Here is a 21,580-nt window from a genome sequence, read left to right as displayed (position 1 = left end):
AATAAAAAATCTGCTCTGTGTTTTATTCTCTCGGGCCTGCGCCATGTGATTTTTTTCGTTCCACTTTCTTCTCCCCTCCGTGCTCCAGCCGATCAGCCCTCCATCTCCCGCCTCTCCCTGCCCTCGCCTGTCTCATCCCCCCATCACCCTCTAGAGGACGGGATACGTAGGCCGACATTTGTTTTTTTCGAAGAAAAAACACCTACACAACGGCACAGGGCGTGAGCCATTAAAAAATAAATGGACCCAACCGCATCTAAATTTTCTTTTCTTTTTTTATTTTAATTTTTTTGTTGCCCCTTAATTTCAAGAAACCCCAAACCTTTTTCCTTCATTTGGGAGTTTTGGAGAGAAAAGAAAAGCAAGAAAAATTTTAATAAGGAGGGCTCCTTCTGCCCTTGCCTGTCCCATCCCACCATCACCCTCTAGAGGACGGGATACGTAGGCCGACATTTGTTTTTTTCGAAGAAAAAACACCTACACAGCAGCACAGCACAGGGTGTGAGCCATTAAAAAATAAATGGAGCCAACCGCATCTAAATTTTCTTTTCTTTCTTTATTTTAAATTTTTCGTTGCCCCTTAATTTCAAGAAACCCCAAACCTTTTCCCTCCATTTGGGAGTTTTGGGAAGAAAAGAAAGAAAAATTTTAATAAGGAGGGCTCTCCCTGCCCTCGCCTGTCCCATCCCACCATCACCCTCTAGAGGACGGGATACGTAGGCCGACATTTGTTTTTTTCGAAGAAAAAACACCTACACAGCAGTACAGGGCGTGTGCCATTAAAAAATAAATGGAACGGACCGCATCTAAATTTTCTTTTCTTTCTTTATTTTAATTTTTTCATTGCCCCTTAATTCCAAGAAACCCCAAACTTTTCCCTCCATTTGAGAGTTTTGGAGAGAAAAGAAAAGAAAAGAAAATTTTAATAAAGAGAGAAAAAGAGAGAGAAAGGAATAGAGTAGACTTTCCTCTCCTCTTGTTTGGAAGTTTTAGAAGGGAATAGAAAATACTTTCCTCTCCTCTTGTTTGGGAGTTTTAGAAGGGAATATAAAATACTTTCTTTCCTCTCATTTGGAAATTTGTAGAGAAAAGAAAAGAAAGTATACATTTTTATCACCTTTACTAAAATACCCTTATTATAAAAAGGGCATGCTTATGGCTAGAGGTGCAAATGGATCGGGTCGGACTGAATCATGAGAGACCGGGTCAGCTGAAAGTGCAGCTTTGGAGATGGAGCTCCACAGAGGTGCAGCAGATGGGTATATGGAGATGGAGATGATATATGAAAGGTTAAAATAAAAGATGCCCTAGAATATATTTGTCCTTTTAATTTGATACTTCTTTAATTTAAGAATATAATAGGTATTATAAAAAATTTATTAAGTTATAATTTCTTTCTCTAAAAATTCTCCCACTTATGGGAGGAAAGAAAGGAGAAAATTGGAATCCAAATTTTTCCTCCTATTCTCTTTTTTTTTTTTTTTTTTTTTTTTCCTTCACTAAAAACCTTCCAAATATTAAAATTTTTAATTTTTTCTTCCATTTTGTCCTCAATTTCAAGTTTTCAAACAGAGCCTTCCGTTTGATCCGGTCTGCTCGCCTTCTCTGAACCCGGTCAGACCCTATTTAGAAACACCCTCCGGCCTGGAGACCCGTGAGCCCCGACGGCCACTTTGCATTATAAATTGAACCGGAAGCCTGATGCCGAGTGGCCACCGCCCGATCGGCTCTTTAGCTTCAAGAATCAAGAAGAGAGGGACAACCGCCGTCAGACTTCGCAACTCCCCCATGGAAGACGCCGTCGACGCCACCTCCGTTGTCGCCTCCCCTCTGGACGCCAAAGAAGACGACGAACATGATTCCAAGGAGAGCGTCGTCCTCCGGTACTTCCTCCAAGAATGGGAGCTTGTCAAGTCCCTTCTCGACCGCATCGTCTCCAATGGCGGCGTCTCCGACCCCTCCGATGTCCGCAAGATCCGCTTAATCGTAATCCTTTTCCTCTTCCTCCCCCTCTCTAAATCTCATTCATTCTCCAAGATTTCGCCCTTCCTCATCTCTCTAATCCCTAAAATCCTAAGAAAAGAAACAAAAACCCTTGTATACTTCAAGATTTTCCAGTTTTATCTGTTTATCCTCGTTGTAAATCAGATGGACAAGTATCAAGAGCAAGGTCAGCTGCTGGAGCCTTACCTGGAGAGCATCGTTTCTCCTCTGATGCTCGTAGTGCGCTCAAAAACGATGCAGCTCGCGGCCACCTCCGATGAGATTCTCGAGATCATCAAGCCTCTGTGCATCATTATCTATTCGCTTGTTACTGTCTGCGGATACAAGAGTGTTATCAAGTTCTTTCCCCATCAGGTCTCGGATCTTGAAGTTGCAGTTGCACTTTTGGAAAAGTGCCACCAAACAAAACCGGCGACGTCGCTGCGACAAGAAAGCACTGGAGAGATGGAGACGAAGTGCGTCGTGCTCCTGTGGCTTTATATTCTTGTTTTGATTCCTTTTGATATCACTTCAGTAGATACCAGTATTGCAAATAGTAATTATCTGGGTGGATCAGAGCCTTCACCACTGGTTACGAGGATATTGGAGATTTGCAAGGATTATCTTTCAAGTGCTGGTCCTATGCGTAGGATATCAGGATTGTTGCTCGCGAGGCTCCTCACTCGTCCAGACATGCCAAAGGCTTTTAACAGGTTCTTTCTTCTTACACACACCTTATATATTCATACAAATTCTGCCTATGTTGTTAACAGTATGGGTAACATGGGAGCTTAAGCCTGTTCTAGTTTCTGATTACGCCCAGAACTTCAGATGCAAATAATGTTGCGGGATCTGTGTAGCTTCATCTTGTTCTGATTGAAGAAAGATTCACATTTATGCAACAACATATGCTTACATATTACATGCATTATACTTATTTAATATACATCAAAGTATTCTTTCTCCATATGGCATGGACTTATAACAGAGTTGAGGGGCTTGAGGAAGGATATCCATTCAGAGGAAATTTATTCTTGCCAATAATATCCTTTGACTTTTGAGTTTAATTTAAACAACTTCAAGGATGGGTTTCTTCCTAGCTTATGCATTTTTCCTTTTCCCTCATTACATGATTCTGTTTCTAATAGAAACAATCTATGCTACTCATCATTGCCCCTATGATGATATGTTGAATCATCACCGAATCCCTGTTTGAGACTTGCATTACATACTGCAATGACTTGTGAATCCTGTATCTATTGGATCACTCTAACTATGATTCTTGTTAGCGCTCAACAACCTCAATTATCAATTGCAAGTTTCATTAATTCTTGATTTGCTTTTTTTTTTCTGAGGCTACATCGATTATTCATCATTTATAGTGTTTTGCTGCATTAGGTCACTTAAGATATCACCCATGTTCTTTTTCTGGATGATCAAGCAATATTGTTGTAGACTTTGTTAGGAAAGTTTGTAATAATACCAGTTATTATGCCATATTACACTAGATAAGTCGACAATTGACATGAAATTGTTTCTTATTTTATTTTTTTCTGGATAATTTTTACCCAAGGTATGCCGTACTAGCCTGAACCGAGCTAGTACCGTACCGGTCGGTACCGGTACCTGGTACGGATGGCGTACCGCCACTCGGAACACTAAAAAAATTCGGCACCATATCGTACCAATATTGTGCTAGTGTGGCATCGGTAGTCCAGTACAGAGTTCGGTATCGAGACGACAAACCTTACTTCTTATCTTTGATACTTTTTTTTTAATTTGATATTTGAAATGCTATTAACGTTCCAATATAATCTACCCAGGTGTCCTTATGAGCATTTTATCTTCTCCCTCAGCACTAAGCACTATCTTGGCCATTTGCAAGCTGAATTTATACTAATTCATAATTTGGGCTTCTTTTGCAAGTGACATCAAGTTAACATCATTCCCCATAATTCACACAAAAAACAACCACACTTAGAGAGAAAGGGACAGAGAGAGAGGCTTAGATTGGTTTGGTCATAGAATCTCTCTTTTTTTTTCCCTTTCTTTTGTTTTCTTTCATGTGATTCTTATTCATTGTAAGCCTTTGAATCACCATCTAATTACTTTCCATATGTATGATATGTAGCCATCTGGTTTCATTATATATATGTATAGTTTACGAGATGTATTATGAAGATTCATTTATTAGTGGAGACATGAGAGTGTGTAATCTCCATCTGCCACTTGATACCAAGAGAAAATTTCAAAGCCCACAACAACATTTAAACAACATGACACATATTAGGATATTAGGTAATGAAGGGTGCCTAAAAATAACTCTTGCATGACATTATGTAAATCCACAACAGTTAAGGTTATGCAGAGTACATGAGAGAAGCTCTAGGAGTTGCATTGACCTGTGTTAAGAAAACTCATTAATATAGTCCATGTTAAAGGTAAGAACTATCAGAGAATAAAAAGTTGGCACACATATGGAAGATTCATGAAAGCGATGGTGAGGCTTTGGTGGCTTAAATCTCCTGTATGGTGTGCTACACTTGCTTTAGCTTATGAAAAGATGGTAAATGGATAATAATGGATGTAGAACAGTTATCTGATATATACTGGCCCAAGAATCATCTGATTTAATAACTATATGTGGTATAGGATTGCACCCTTTGCTCTCATATGCGATGTCTTCTAGGGGCTACATGGAGATGGATTGTACACGATAGTTGGTTGTCAAAATTCACATTGATCCTAGTAATAACTACAATAAATGATGCCATTAAGGAAAATATAGATAAGATGGTTGTCAAGAGGATAGTGTCGAGTGTCAAACAGTTGGCTTACATTTATGAAGCTGGTAAAATGAACAAGACAATGTCCTTATGCTATATATGATAAACCCCCCCTCATCCTTAGAAGTTTAACTTACCAGCCAGAACATGGGATGAAATATTGACTATCATTTTTTTCCCTGAGAGAAGATTGACTATTCGCTCCTTGGGACCACAGAGCTGCGAAGATGGGGGGCTCCTGCGGGTCTACCATTTGATACCTGTCCTTTTTTCAGCAATCCGGATTTGCCAAAATCCAGACTTCATTTCAAACTTGCTAAAGATCGTGATTCGACGGTTTAGAGCATTACCCAGATAGCTAGTAAGCTCCTAGTAGCTCTTAGTAGATAGCCGGGGTTTATACTTCCCAACTACTGATAGAAAGGAATGGCTATATGCTTAACACAGGGAAGTCGGACTGACGTACCTCGAAATCCATAGTCGAAGAAGTCGACAGGAAAGAGAAATGTTAATCACATCATTTAACTTGCTCACTGTCAATTTCTCAAATGCATTGATTATTTTCCTATTATATTGCTTGTTTAGAGCTAGAACTTTTGTAAACATAGTGCGAGTTACTTATAATTTTAAACTTTTTGGTTGCTACTGTTTATCTGTTTTTTTTATACTTCATGAATAGGATTTCTACATTTTTATGCTTAGAAATTTAATTATATGTCGGTTTGAAGTATATGACTGGTTTGAGTTTAAGCACAGGCTAACTCCACATTCTTCATGATTTATCCTCAGTTTTACTGAATGGGCACATGAAGTCCTGTTATCTGTAACTGATGATGTTGTCGACCACTTTAGGTTACTTGGTGTGGTTGAAGCTCTAGCATCAATATTCAAGGTCTGTTTGTTTACTCTTTTCTTTTATTTTCTTTCCTTTTTCGATGAAAAGTAAAATATGCATGTTGTAATTTCTAGAAATGTCCAGATTCTTCACTACGAAATAAAAATGAGGCCTCAAGGTTCATTTTTGGTCTCTTCTTTTTCTTAAGAAGGTATAAAAACTCAGACTTTAGGCTAGATTCCATTCCATCTTATAGGGGACCTTCTGAAAATATACAGAAAAACCAGCCTTAGCACATCATTTATAAGATTGCTGCCATGTGATATGTATTTATGCTCGCTCCATCTTGCAGGCCAGTCTGCTGCCTGTTTTGTCTCTTCACTTAAAACGGATACACATATGTGGTAGCTGCTACAAATTCTGTTTCTTCTTAAGAGAAAGAAACTGATGCATAGATACAATCTTTAGAGTTGTTGGTGTAAGCTAGTCTTTTGTTTTATGGAATTTATATTATTTGGACCTGTATGCAGTTAATCCATTCCAACACGTTAAAGTTGCATCATCCTTTCTGGATAGGATAAAATGACGTGTACTAAATATGGTAGGACAAAACCTAAGTGCATCACTTGATACACAAGATTTCTTGAAAGCATTATGTAAGAAGGTGGAGCTGGTTTGCTTCTGTATTTGCTGGAGGGAAGTGCCGATATCAGGTTGAACATGGTTATCAAGCTTCAATCACTTTCTCTGCCTTTTTTGCTCATGGTTTCAGGGACAAGTTGGTTCATTTAACCAGACGAGAGAAGCTGCAGGATAATTTCTTTTTGGTGTAATAGTTCAAGTAGTGGTGTTGTTGCAAACCCAAGTACTAGCAGGAGTCCTATCCCTCCATGTTATATAGTTCATATCAGTGCCAGTTGCGAGGCAGTCCCTAGTGACTTTATTATATTATATGTAAACTATCTGAATAGTTTCTTTGGGAGCTTTGCTTTTAAATTGCAAGGCATATGTATGTTCCAGCTTTACAACATGACGCAACATTACTCCTATATGTTCTATGCTATCTGATTTTTTTTTTAGTTGTCCGTCTTCTCCAACAAACCTTTCTCTCCTGCTACACTTTATTCAAAACTCTACAGATTCCTCCACATCGTATTATCATAGGTAAAGATCATATTAAATTGGAGTGGTTGCAGGTTATGTAGATGAGTCATGAGGATGTATGAAAGCAACAGGAAACGGAGTTCTGGAGCATAATAAGCCAGCATCCTATAAAAGTGGAAATAATGAAACTTCAAGTATCTAATGTCAGGACTTGAAGTTTATGTAGAACCCTGAGACTCAAGAAAGAAAGAACTTGCGCATCAGTTTTAGCAATACTTGACTAGTGATTATCTCTTGCATGGTCGCAAGAAGATAATGTTCTTCGCAATCCAAAACCAGATACATCAATTCTTTTGATCCACTCATTCTTCATGTTGATGTTCATAGACATTTATTCCAATTTTATCTCTATTTTAAACTCTTCTTTTAGATCCCTTGAACAGGAAAGAAAAATATGTTTCTGTTCACATTTATTTGTGTCTCCAAGCATTCTGTGCATCAATGCATGTGTACACACTTGTGTACATGATTGTGCATGTATATGCTCAATTTACTGTCTGATTAAATTACAATCTTTAATGTGTTCTAGGTGCTTCAGAAACTTATACCTAGATTATGTATGTCATTTGTTCACTTATAAGGCCTTGTGAATTTATATAATGTGTTATGAATAAAGTCTCTTGGGGATATCTACAATGACATGAGAACTTCTTAACAATATTTACATCAAAAGAACACTTTTTTTTTTCTTGACATGCATGATCTAATGATATGCACATAATTTAAAATTGATTCAGTTAATGAATTAGCAGCAATAAATTAATGCATTAGCAACAATAATAAAGTCTGTTCAAGCAAAGATGCATGAAGTTATATAGATGAACTGATAATAGCTTGCTTTTTCTTTGTTAAAGATGATTTCTGTACTTTGATATGATGTAGAACGATGATTCACATCATAAAAATGTTTGGTTCGAAGATTGAGCCTTCAAAATCATGAAGGATGATACTTTAACTAAAAATGAGGTCCAACAATTTCATTTGAAAAACATAAGAGAAAACACTTAAGGAGGCTATCATGGTTCATATTTGCTTTACACTGGTCTCTGGCGAACAGCACAGACTGATACACACGACAGTCGAGCAGCAATACATACTGCTGTATTTTGCCCATATATATATATATGTATATGTGTGTGTGTGTGTGTGTAGTATGATGAAGATGCGCATGTACTAGATCTTTAGTAGTTGTGTTCATGATTGTTATTCCCGATGCATTTTAACATCTTATTCTCTGCAGTTTTTTGAATTGAACTTTTCCTCAAAGAATGCATCTGCAGAAGATAATATTTCCCCTTGATTTCTACCACTTTCTAGTTAATTATTTTCTTGCTTTCTTCCCTTTTGTACCGTCTCTCCTTAGGAAAATACTTTCATATCTCTCCTGCACCATTCCTTTTTCAGATTCCATAATGTTAAACATAAAACAGAGACAAAATCTGACAATATATATTTGACACTCAATCAATTTTATGATAGGTACTGTATCCGTTTCGTATGTAAGAAACCTTAATGTATCATGGCATTTACTTAGATGCACCAAAAAAAATGCATTTTTTTTTTTTTTTTTTGCTTAAACGGGCATTTCATACATCACGGGTACGAATACACCCTAAAGAGTCAGAATACAAAATGTTCCGAAGTGCTTCGGGCATCTCTCTCTCCCCAGCCCATAGGGTGCCTCCAGAGTGGCTCGCAACAAACGCGGCCACCCAATCGGCCGCCCCATTGGCCTCACGATATACATGCATAGCCTGTAGCGTAACACCCTCTCTCACCATCATCCAAATGTCACGAAGCAGAGGATGAGCACCTCCGTGACCAACCGGGACCCTGCGAATCCAGCTAATCACCGTAACCGAGTCGCCCTCCAGAAGAACCGAACTCGCTCGAAGTACTCGCCGCACGTAGGACAAGCCCATCCAGGCCGCTCGCAACTCTGCCCCTGGGACCGAAATATCAAAAATCTGACGGCCCCCTGCTGCCACCACATCCGACGTCGGGCCCCTAACAACAAAACCGGCCCCTCCCCTCCTACCACCGTTCCAGACAGAGCCATCAAAATTGACCTTGAGGAAACTCGGGGGTGGGGGCTCCCAGGTAAAGAATACCCTATGTGGAGCTGCCGAAGCACTGTGGGATCCCCAGATGTCCCGAGCTATCAAAGGTCTATGAGCTGGCTCTGCCTGGATAATCTCTGTCGCCTGAGCACAGGCCCGCTCCATCACGAAACGTAGGGACAACCGACGCTCACCAAACACCCGGGCGTTCCTGGCCAACCATATCTGATACGCTGTGCAGGACGCCCTAATAGCCAATCCCTGCATCCGAGCAGAACCAGCCCAAAGCCGAACCTCCTCTAAGTAAAACTCCCTACTCCTCCAGGTATCCTCCGGGATCCCAGTCAGACTCCAAACACCTCTCGCCCATGCGCAGTGGAATAGAACATGATCCACCGACTTGTCCACCCCACAGTCCGGGCATGAGGGGGAAAGGCCCATACCGCGTCTACACAGCTCTGAGCATGTCGGCAATCGCGCCCAGGCCACCTTCCAGAGGAAAAGAGCAACCCTCTGGTGTAGCCCAAACCTCCACACCCAGCCACAGTCTAGCCCCGGCTGTGTACCTGGCTGAATAAGCCGGGCAACATCACCGACCCCAATGCTCGCTCTACTGGTGGTGCTCCAGACTCTGACATCTGGACCTCCGGACCCCGGAAGGGGAATCGACCAAACCCGCTTTACTAGATGCTCTCCAAACAGCTGGCCCAGCCTGTCACTATCCCACTCGGCCCCTCCTGGTCGGAGCAGATCGGAAACTCGGAGACCCTCCCCCGCCTCAGTGCTGAGAGTTGTCGGCCATAGTCTCAAGGGAAGTACACTCAATTATACTTGACCTTAGGTTTCCCTCCCCTAACCCATGAAACACACACACCTAAAATATCTAACTTTATGATGCCATTGTGATAAAAACTTTGTTGCTTGCAACTTTTGCTTAATACATACATTGGCATAGACTATGAATCCTCTGGGTTATGCTTTAACATCTCTACTGGTGTATCTTTCAAAATATTGTATTACCACTCTAACTATTCCTAGCCAAAAACTAACAACAAATTAACACCGCTAGGAGACTTTAAATCTAACGAGATTTTATGTAATAAAAAAAATGTGGGTCTAAGTCTAACAAGTACCAGCCATGCTATTATGCCGCACTGGATAATGATTAATACACTTGGATATGGAGTGAGATCCTACATTAATGATACAGGTTTATTGCAATTTTTTTTTACATTTTAAACAAGGTTCATTTCCCCTGGCTTTATGCTTAAGCATTCAATGCATGTAGTCAATTGTCAATCTTGACATCAAAGATATTGATATCAACAAACTGGAGATTCTTAATATCACCTTATGAAGGACTTGCTTGTTTCTGGCTATTATAAATGAAAATAGAGCATGCTCGACATATAAATTACTGTTGTCTTCATGGAAGATAAACAATTAACAATCTACTATGATTGGTTTAATGGTAATATTCTTTAACTTAGACATTAGATATTGTTCTTTTTTTCATGCTGCAGTTGAACCCTTTGTTTTGCAAGAGTTGTCATGCAGCATATATAGAGAAAAAATGGTCTAGTTCATCAATCTTATAGCAGGACCAATATTGTGTTGCCATGGTTTCAGTTAGGCTATAAATTCCTTTTAGCTATTAACTAACCCTGAAAACCACATTTATTCTGTGGAACTTGAATTATTTTCTTATAATTACATGATAATAGCTCTTTGTTACGGAACTGTTTTTTTCCTTAACCTCTGCAATCTTCCACTTTAGTTGTGCATATGTTAACACAATGAAGATAGAATTATATTCTTGGATGTATCCTTTTTTTTTCTTCTGCCAGTTATAAGAGCTGCCTTTATGAGTGGTTTTCACACCTTTTCTTGTGTCTCTTTCTTAAGCCAACAATGAAATGCTTTTAGGAATTTTAGTATAATCTATCACATATCTTCTGGTCTTTCAACTTAGTTATTGTAATTTTATACGTAATTTTATTCATGTGATTGCTAATATTAGTGATGCAGGTTGGAAGTCGAAAAATCCTGCTCGATGTGGTTTCTACAACCTGGAATGATAGTTCCCTCCTGATGAAGTCTACAACTGCAACTCGGAGTTCTTTACTTAGAAAATTTTTGGTTAAATTATCACAACGTGTTGGTTTAACTTGTTTGCCTCATCGTTCTCCAACATGGCGCTATATGGTTTGTCACTGTCTTAAACATCTTTTTAGTTGTTGAGATAATATATCTTCTGCTTATTATATATAGTTGTACTTTGTTCACTACATAGTCAGACTTTTTAGCTATATCAGACACCAGCAAACTTTTATTTCATATTGGCTTTTTTAGAGGTATCATGTTACTTTTTCTGTTGCCAGGTTCGAGTTGCTTTACACTTGTTTCTCTATCCATATCTGATTTCCTAGGATGGTGCTAAAGTGTGCTTTTGTATGTTTGGTCTCACTTCTAGCCTTTTGGGTTATTAAGATCAATAATAAATGGCCTGGCCATGATGAACTCGTTTAAGTGTGGCTATTTTGTTGAGTGGACTGAAAGGTGCATTTCTAAAATAATTATGTTGTGGTTGAAATGTTTGAAAGAACCTGGCTGCTTGAATAAGTTTTCTCTGAATGTGGCCTAACTTGGTTGAAGTGTTGAAGATACAAAGTGTATCTCACTTTCTATTCTTTGTTTGTGATATTCTGAGCTTGTATGTAGGCATATTCTTTTTTAGCTGAACGTCTATTTTAAATAATGTATTAAACTATGTAGGGCATATATCAAAAGGGGGTGCATAACTTGAGATATCAGATTTTGAGCCCTTGTTTCTTTCTTTCTTCTTTTTTCTCCCATTCTTTCTAGATGTTCTTTTTCTATTCCATTATGACATTGCTCGCTTGACAACCTGTGTAGTTGTATTTAGGTAGGCAATACTTCAATATCTGGCTATTCTTCCTTTAATTGGATCAAGGAACTAGATTCAGTATTGCTGTATGAGACTAAGGCCCCGTTTGGGAGAGCTTTTGGAAGGCCAAAAAGCACTTTTTGGCACTTTTAGATAAAATATGGGTGTTTGGTAAAAATTTCGAAAAGCTGTTTTAGTTTTTTTCAGAAAGCTAAAAACAACTTTTTGGGAGAAGCTCCATTTTGGAGCTTTCCGGAAAAGCACTTTTAGGTTCGGTTGGGAAGCTATTTTTTCGACCAAAATACCTATGATAAAATATAATAATTACACAAAATTTTTCTTTAATAATTGCTAAACAATTTTATAACCTAGTTAAAAAAATTGTTATAGTATAAAAAATTTGTTATAGCTAATAATTATAATATTTTATACCTTTATTATTGTATTATACTATAGATATAATATTATATTACATTATATCATAATACATTGATATGTTATGTTAAATAATTTAATATTATATTAAATTATTATGCTATAGTATAAAATATTATATTATTATATTATAATAATATTATATTACATTACAGTACTATATCATATGTTTATGTATTAATATATATTATATTGTATTATGCTCTGTTGTATAATATTATGCAATGTTCTTTATGGTTATTTTGTCATATCAAAAGTACTTTCTCTATTTCTTTACCAAACACATGTTAAAGCGGTACGATACTTTAGAAATATAGTTACCAAACAACAAACAACTTTTTATAAAAGCTCTACTTCCAAAAGCTCCACTTCTAAAAGCTCTACTGCCAATAGCTCCCCCAAACGGGGCCTAAGTCATGGCATGGTATTGGACTACCACAATCCATACATCTTTTATATATTTCATCTTTGCTATTCCTTTATTTTCTTCCTGTTCTGCGAGGAAAGATGCTAATCAAATCTGAAATATATCTCTGCCCTTGTTAACTTGTTGGATACTTCAATATCTGGCTATTCTTCCTTTAAATGGATCAAGGAACTAGATCCAGTACTGCTGTACGAGACTAAGTCATGGCATGGTATTGGTGTACTGCAATCCATACATCTTTTATATATTTAATTTTTGCTATTCCTTTATTTCCTTCATGTTCTGCGAGGAGAGATACCAATCAAATCTGAAATATATCTCTACCATTGTTTACTCATTGGACATGTGGATTCCATGATTATTCTGGTGTGGAGATCTTTTCTTTATGCTAGATGGACAAACCTGCCACAAAGAGGAGCTTAATTACCTATAAGAACTGTCCAGGAGCAGATTTGGGTACAACCGTACAGGTGTAGGGAAGGAAACCTATCAATGGAAAGAAGAAAGAATGGAAGCACTTAGGAAGCTGGTGCCGGAGCAAGTTTCCTGAGAGGTTGCGAAGCTAATGCAGTATTTTAGATAGAAGTTTCCTGCTACTATAACCGTTCACATGGTCTCCCTGCATTATATACATTAATAATTGCTAAAAAGGCTAAAATGTGCAATGTTCTTTTTCTATTTTTCTCCTTTCGGTTGCTTGGGAAATTGGAAGCATCAGTGCACAGGCCAATTGTTGTAAATGTTCTCTTAAAATAATTACAAGAATGTTTTGCAAACAGAGGGCTTATTATCTTTTTTAACATCTGTGTGACGAAGATCCTCAGTTCATCGTGGATTCAGCAGATTCAACTTTATATACAAAAAACAAATGGTGGGTATGTGCAGTGGTCTGAGAGCGAGCTAGTATATATAAATGCAGGGGAAAGAAAAATATCATTTTTTTCCTTTTTCCTGTTGGACGTTAAGGTGGAGGAACAAAGTTAGAAGCATGGTCTGCCGTATCGATCGGTACGGGTCGGTACGTAACGGTACCGGACGAAACCGGTATGGTACAGCTATATTTTTCGGTTCCGACTATTTGCAATCGGTACCGGTCCGTACCAAATCGGTACCGGCCCGTACTGATCACAAATTTTTTTTGGCTTTTGGCCTGAACCAGCCGAACCGGTACGGTACCGGTGCCTACCGGTACGTCGGTCGGTCGGTACAACGGACCTTGCTTGGAAGTGATTTTCAAAATCCCACAGTTACATTCTGGTTATAAAATCTTTATCAGCCAAAATTCAGCCTCAGTGCAATGCTCAATAAACCTCGAGAGAGGTTGGGAACCGTTGAAGAAGTATTCTGTTAAGATGAACTAATCTTTGGTTACCACATGGCACCATGGGCCATACCTACCAATTCCTAGAAGCGAACCACATTCACAAGTGAAACTCTTCTGTTCAAAGACTAGCTCTTCCATCTCCTAGCACCTTATAAGGTACTAGTGAAAAATCATGATGATAATCTTCAAACAGAGTGAGGTTGTATTCATCGAGGCAAAATATATGATAGTTGTTGTGAGGCCCAATAGTCCTACATCGGAAAGACTCGTTCCAGAGCCTGGGCATATGAGGCGGGTGACTCCAAATCCTGCAGACGCGTTTTGGGTGGAAAACAAAACCGGGAAGGGGTGAAGGACGCTTGCGTGAAGCCCCGAAACCGGACAATATCTGGCAGGGGAGCCCCGCGGTCCCTCCTCATGTGGCCCCCCACGTGGGCACTGGGTGCCTCACGTGCTCCGCAAAGGCGGGGGCGTGACATTTGGTATCAGAGCCGAGGACGGCTCTTGTCCGATGGTGGGAAGGGTGTGAGGCCCAATAGTCCCACATCGGAAAGACTCGTTCCAGAGCCTGGGCATATGAGGCGGGTGTCTCCAAATCCTGCAGACGCGTTTTGGGTGGAAAACAAAACCGGGGAGGGGTGAAGGACGCTTGCGTGAAGCCCCAGAACCGGACAATATCTGGCAGGGGAGCCCCCGTGTTCCCCCCTCATGTGGCCCCCATGTGGGCACTAGGTGCCTCACGTGCCTCGCAGAGGTTGGGGCGTGACATTTGGTATCAGAGCCGAGGACGGCTCTTGTCCGATGGTGGGAAGGGTGTGAGGCCCAATAGTCCCACATCGGAAAGACTCGTTCCAGAGCCTGGGCATATGAGGCGGGTGACTCCAAATCCTGCAGACGCGTTTTGGGTGGAAAACAAAACCGGGGAGGGGTGAAGGACGCTTGCGTGAAGCCCCAGAACCGGACAATATCTGGCAGGGGAGCCCCGTGTTCCCCCCTCATGTGGCCCCCACGTGGGCACTTGGTGCCTCACGTGCCTCACAGAGGCGGGGGCGTGACATTGGTGTGAAGCCCAATAGTCCCACATCGGAAAGACTCGTTCCAGAGCCTGGGCATATGAGGCGGGTGACTCCAAATCCTGCAGACGCGTTTTGGGTGGAAAACAAAACCGGGGAGGGGTGAAGGACGCTTGCGTGAAGCCCCAGAACCGGACAATATCTGGCAGGGGAGCCCCGTGTTCCCCCCTCATGTGGCCCCCACGTGGGCACTTGGTGCCTCACGTGCCTCACAGAGGCGGGGGCGTGACATTTGGTATCAGAGCCGAGGACGGCTCTTGTCCGATGGTGGGAAGGGTGTGAGGCCCAATAGTCCCACATCGGAAAGACTCGTTCCAGAGCCTGGGCATATGAGGCGGGTGACTCCAAATCCTGCAGACGCGTTTTGGGTGGAAAACAAAACCGGGAAGGGGTGAAGGACGCTTGCGTGAAGCCCCGAAACCGGACAATATCTGGCAGGAGAGCCCCGCGGTCCCTCCTCATGTGGCCCCCCACGTGGGCACTGGGTGCCTCACGTGCTCCGCAAAGGCGGGGGCGTGACATTTGGTATCAGAGCCGAGGACGGCTCTTGTCCGATGGTGGGAAGGGTGTGAGGCCCAATAGTCCCACATCGGAAAGACTCGTTCCAGAGCCTGGGCATATGAGGCGGGTGTCTCCAAATCCTGCAGACGCGTTTTGGGTGGAAAACAAAACCGGGGAGGGGTGAAGGACGCTTGCGTGAAGCCCCAGAACCGGACAATATCTGGCAGGGGAGCCCCCGTGTTCCCCCCTCATGTGGCCCCCATGTGGGCACTAGGTGCCTCACGTGCCTCGCAGAGGTTGGGGCGTGACAGTTGTGAGCTGGATGGTGCTAATAGGATTAAGAAGTGCTTATGTTGTACCTTAGTTATTCTTTACTTGTTCTCTTGTTAGATGAACTTGGGGAAATAAAAATTGTCAAACTATTGGTGGGTAGATCCATGTTTGCTCATTAACCTGATTCTCCAATCTAGATATCCCATGAAGGAATTCCAATATTGCCATTCTCTTCTTTTGCAATATTTTCAGATTCACAAGATGTGAAGAATACATACCTCCATGAAGATTCACAAGATGTTTGCACTGTAACAACCTCTTAGACTTGTTATTCGGGATAAGGCCTACAAACTGAAATGCATTCTTCAAGAGTATGCTTTCGCAAATTCAATTTCTTGTTCAATTTCTAGTTCCTTAAGCCATGTTGCACCCCTATATAGTTGAATCTCTATGAAATGTATATAAACTAATAGTTTCTCATATCAAATAATACTATTGGGAGAGCATGTTCTTTTGATGATTCTTCTCTAAGAATCTCTTTGTAGGAGGGTTCAAGAGTATGAGCTCACATAACTAATTATGTGTGGGCACCTGCACTTGTGTATGCATGTGAGTGTATGGTGCAATCCTTTCATTCTAGTTCTATGACATTTGTGTATCATATGATTATGACACATGCTACAAATTTATTAGATAATAAAGCACATTGCTAAATGCCTGTGTTTGGAAATAAAGCGTTAACTTATTGTTAAATAAAAAACAAAAGATAGAAGAGTGCAATTAAGAATCTACCTCTTCCTGTTTTTGGACTTACTCAAGTCCTGTGTTTCCACTTGTTTCTTCCAAGATCAAGCTGTAGGTTCGTATCAAGCTGAAGTACCAAGATGACTCCTATGAGATCTGTATCTCGTGGTAGCAGGTATGCTTGTCACAGCTATTTGGCTTGGCTGCATCTGTTCCGTGTCTTTATAGAGGTCCACTTGGTCAAGTGAAAATCCTAGTGCAAGCAACTTAATTTTTGCAGCAATTACCAAGGTTACATTTTTTGTCACTAAGGTGCCCCATATGTTATAACATGCAGTAATGATCAAGCTAGCTTGTTCTGCAGTTTTCATTGCTCGACATTATAGATATGATTGGTGCATATGGTTTTCCTGCCATTGCATTTTACTACTGAAGCTTTAGCTAATGCCTTCAGCTTTATATTTTACAGAACTTCCGATTGCGTCATCTTTATTTTCCTCATAAATTATGCACACTCCACTCGTTTATGTAAAATTTCATATCTTCAGTTAGTTTACATGGGATTGGTCATCATATGTATCTTAAGATGATGGAGTAGTAGAAGAGATCATGATGATTCTCATATCATGCTTATGCAAAATTATCTAAAGAGGCAACTTTAGTAGCAGTAACCTGTTTGGTTTCTCCATATGTAGATGCATGGGCTTTCTTTTGATTGATCTATTAGCTTCTTCATGCAGGGAAAAAATAGCTCATTAGGAGAAAATCTTTTGCTGAATGCTGCTGGAAGAAGTTCTTCAACTAACTATGGTCAACATGCGGACAATTGCAATAATACACAAAATGCAATTTGCCTAGAAGAAGAGGATATGGATGTTCCAGAAATTGTGGAGGAGATAATTGAGCTGTTACTTTCTGGTTTAAGAGATTGGGTATGTATGTGTGTCAAAATTCTGCCATCCTGTTTCTTCTGATTTAGTGTAAATTTGTGAAAATAAAAGTTGAGCTTTATCTTCCTGTATGTGCAAGATAAGTCATTTAAAAGTTGTGAAAATCTTCTTTTTTTAAAAAAAAATGCTGCATCACTGTTTTGAACAAGGTTTTAGTAATGCTGTTAGAAATATGAAATGACTGGACAAGACTGTCATTGGTCATTATTATGTAATAAAAGAATTGTTATTTGGCTTAAAAATTTAAAAATATCTTTATTAATTTTATTACTGTCTTAGAGTGGCTGTTATTAAATATAATTCGAAATAATGCATAACAACAGCAAATAATGACACTAATTGACAAGTCATTGTTCAATACTATCGTCTATACTGATCCTCATAAACTTGTAAATATTGATTAACTTTATTATTCTATTAATGAACACTGATAAGGTCAAAAAACAGCCATAAAAAGCACTCTTCTGATGTCCGTTATGTAACTGCGATTATTCTATTTGGCCATTTATATATATAAATGTGTATCGTAATGGGGTACCATGAAACAGTTAAATAGTGGCTATTGCTATGACATATGTTATTTAAAACCATAACTTTTGAGAATTTATATATTGAGGACAGCAGAATTTCTCATGTAACTATATAGGTATTTGGCTCATGATATAATGTTAAGTTTCAATCAATACAGGAATATCTTGTTTCTTTGGCAACATTTATCATCATAAATACAATAATGGAAACTAAAACATGTCCTAACATCCTTTCTGCTCGGCTACTGAATGAGAATCCAATTAATCAAAAAAACTGAGCAGAGCATTATTTCATTCCCCTCGCCTTGCTCTTAAATCTTAATGCTTAGTCAGCTGGCGAACAGAGAAGAGGCCCCAGTGGGAATGTTTCTGAACATTCGCCATTTTCATGTTTCCGAACTGCTTTATGTTTGTTTCCCAAGCAGGTTCATAGTATATGTTGTGGGAACATTGTTTTCTGGTATGTAGGAACAGAACTGATTTAGGGCAGCCATGTAATCTATTTGAGAAATATGCTAGGATTAACCATGATTAGCAGTAGCAAACACTCATTTGCATGAACTCTTGGTACACAAACATTTTGCATGAACTCTGCAGTCAGCAACACATGCAACCATAAGAGTTACTACTTACAAGCAAACGAACAATCATGTCGACATGATTGATGATGATTCATCTTTGTGAACACCACATCTTCTTTGCTTTTATATGAACTTGGGAATGCATGAAAAGGCCATGCAAAATAGTACACAGTACACACAATACAGTACACGGTGCCAAACATAGGGCCATTGTATCTAGGTCTAAATACCCCAGACATGCACTCTCCCCTAAGGAAGAAAAAGAGTGGAAGAGTGATTAGGAGATTGTCTTGTAGTTAGAGGATACCATGCTCTAGTAACACAAGTTTCGGGGAACATCACATAAATGTATGTGCTTTCATGCATGCATGTGTAAGAGATTGGTTTGCATGAAAAAAGTTACCATGAAGGGTCTTCTTTTACAGTATTATAACTTGGTCTTTTATTGCATAGTTGACTGTTGAGACGGTATTATGTACAGTCCGTTTTTTCTTGTGGTGGAACAGTCCGTCATTTTTAAAATGGGAAGATAATGACAAGACTGTTGCTTCGAAATATCATTATTTGGCTGTATAGCTATTCACTGTCCCACAACAGTGAAGCTATAGCGGCTGGTTAGGATTAAGTTAATCTCTAACAATGTTTAGATGAGATAATTACATATCTCACAAGATATATTTTAGCTTCTTTATGTTTTTAAAGTAGAACTCTAGAAGAAGTGTTGCTTAGCCGGTTCAGGTTCTGTTTCTGTTTATAACTTTATATTGCTACTTGAAGCATGTTATAATTATTATACAGTGCAGGACACAGTTGTACGTTGGTCTGCAGCAAAAGGCATTGGTCGAATAACTGCACGTTTGACATCTTCCCTTTCTGAAGAGGTGTTGTCTTCCATATTAGAGCTGTTTTCACCTGGAGAGGTTTGTTGTCCATGCTTCTTCTGTTTTGCTTTTTAGAAATTTTAGCTAGTTGTTAAAAAAGTGTTATTATTTCTGTTGTCCGAAGAAGCCTTTCATTTCTAGTGCTTTGAACTCTTTGCTCATTGATTTGGCCATCAGAAGATGTGCCTACCAGAAAAAGGGGAAAAAATTACACTTCCTCAACATCATATCAATTATGTACCATTTTTCTCCAAGAGAAACGAATGACTTTGGAATTTTGTTTGGGAGTTTCTGATTTATTGTTGTTTTGCAGGGGGATGGTTCCTGGCATGGAGGCTGCTTGGCTTTGGCAGAGCTGGCTCGCAGAGGCTTGCTGCTACCTGTTAGTCTTCCTAAAGTAGTTCCTGTAATAACTGAGGTAAAATGTGCTTTTCATCTTGAATATCTAATCTGATTCGAAAATCAGTTGTTTATTATATTATATTTTTTCAGAAACATATATTTGCGGTCTTTCTGGAATTTGGTCGTCTTCCTTCCAACTTCATTACTTTATACTTTGCTACAATTTTGTTATTTCTCGAATTATTTCTGTTAAGTTCGGAGTGCTAATTTCTTTAGTTTATTCACAAGAAGTTTGGTCACTTTCACTTTTCCTGTGTAACTTTTTGAGTGACCTTTCTAAAGGTTGCTGATGTGGCATATACATCCAATCTGCATGTCATGGCACTCAGAACTTATTGGCTTATTGCTAATGGTTTTTACCATGGTTTGTTGAATAAAGCATTGTAATTTATACCATGTCTGAATATATGAGTGCTCTATAATTTTGACAGAGCAGTTGGAACATATTATGATGGTGAACTGGACCCAATTTATGATGGTTATTTGAACCCAATAGCAAGGGCATTACTGTGGACCATAGAGACATTGGGAGAGAGAGAGGGTAGAAAACATACTACGATATGAAATTATGAATGCTCAAAATTACATATATCTTAACTATGAAAGCTTGATTTTATATACTATGATACTGCTGCGGTTTACTAATACTTATCTTTCTACTTTTGCCTTGATGCTGACAGATGTCTATATGAATATGTTTAAACCAACCAAGCACTATTTTAGATTGCACGACATAGATAGAGTAAGCAAAACTAAAATACTATAATTTTTTTTCTGATAAACGATACTTGATCATACAATGCCATTTTTAGATGCCCAAATGCTCATACTTCAATTTTTAGCAGAGCTGGTTTCCTATTTCCACAGCCAAATCTACTTTGGTTCAAGCTTGTAACTTGTAAGCCTTTCTGCCCAAGTCCTTGAGGTCAAGGTCTACCATTTTTTTGGGTACAAATCTACCTCAGTGAAATTAGTTTGGCTAATGGAGACCCAATGATGGTTCAATAAGGAACTTTATTAAAAATCTATTGCTCTTTGAATTTGTATTTATTTTGGCCTCGAAGATACCATATCAAGGTTCGCCGTCTCGGTACCAGACTCCGTGCCGGTGCCACACTAGCATTGTGTCGGTACGGTATGGAGTCTTTTCGGTGTACTGAGTGTTAGTATGTCACTCGTACTAGTACCGAATCAGTACGGTACGGTATGGCGAACTATGCACCATATGTAAACCATCGTGGAAATCAATCATTAAGCTAATTGCATGATGGTTCAGTGAGGATCATGAAGTTAGTCTAACCCAAAAAGAGACCCAATGATGGTGCACTAAGGAACATGATGTGACTTTATTAAAAACCTGTTGCTCTTTGAATTTGTATTTATTTTGGTCTAGGAAACACCATATGCAAACTTGTGGAAATCAGTCATCATAAAGTGTTATGGACTAGCTGACCCAAATAAAGCTTATTGTATGGATATATCTACTTGTTCGCTGCCAATTCATGACTCCTCTAGGACTAAAGCTGGTCCCATCTTAAGTTTCCAGAGACATGGTCTGATTTGGACTTGGCTATGTCAAAAATATGAATGAAAGAAGAGCATTGTTTTGGGTTGGGTGGGATGGGGAAGTGTGGGGCTTGTGCCAAGCTTTTGGGTAGTTGTGGCTGCTGCGAGCACAAGGTGTTGAGGGAAAGATCTAGTACAAGTAGGCCATGGTTGGAGG

General features: G+C 39.4%; 1 protein-coding gene across 3 annotated transcripts in view; it reads left to right on the top strand.

Moving 5' to 3' along the window:
- Nucleotides 1-1,699: 1,699 nt before the first annotated feature.
- The window catches only part of LOC103723259 (tubulin-folding cofactor D), a 43,844-nt gene continuing 23,963 nt past the window's right edge, over nt 1,700-21,580 (top strand). The window contains exons 1-8 of one of the 3 annotated variants that reach the window (XM_008814131.3): nt 1,723-1,986; nt 2,149-2,459; nt 2,561-2,696; nt 5,559-5,661; nt 10,857-11,033; nt 17,254-17,445; nt 19,378-19,494; nt 19,769-19,873. In XM_008814131.3, coding sequence (XP_008812353.2) covers nt 2,261-2,459; nt 2,561-2,696; nt 5,559-5,661; nt 10,857-11,033; nt 17,254-17,445; nt 19,378-19,494; nt 19,769-19,873 — 1,029 coding nt within the window. In that variant the 5' untranslated portion in view covers nt 1,723-1,986; nt 2,149-2,260. Of the gene's footprint in view, nt 1,987-2,148; nt 2,697-5,558; nt 5,662-10,856; nt 11,034-17,253; nt 17,446-19,377; nt 19,495-19,768; nt 19,874-21,580 lie in introns of all 3 variants that reach the window. The other 2 variants (XR_005509361.1, XM_008814127.4) reach the window with 2 other exon arrangements.

Source organism: Phoenix dactylifera, chromosome 2 (assembly GCF_009389715.1).
Source record: "Phoenix dactylifera cultivar Barhee BC4 chromosome 2, palm_55x_up_171113_PBpolish2nd_filt_p, whole genome shotgun sequence".
Taxonomy (NCBI): domain Eukaryota; kingdom Viridiplantae; phylum Streptophyta; class Magnoliopsida; order Arecales; family Arecaceae; genus Phoenix; species Phoenix dactylifera.
The sequence above is the reverse complement of the archived record's forward strand: the minus strand, read 5'-3'. Positions and strand labels throughout refer to the sequence as shown.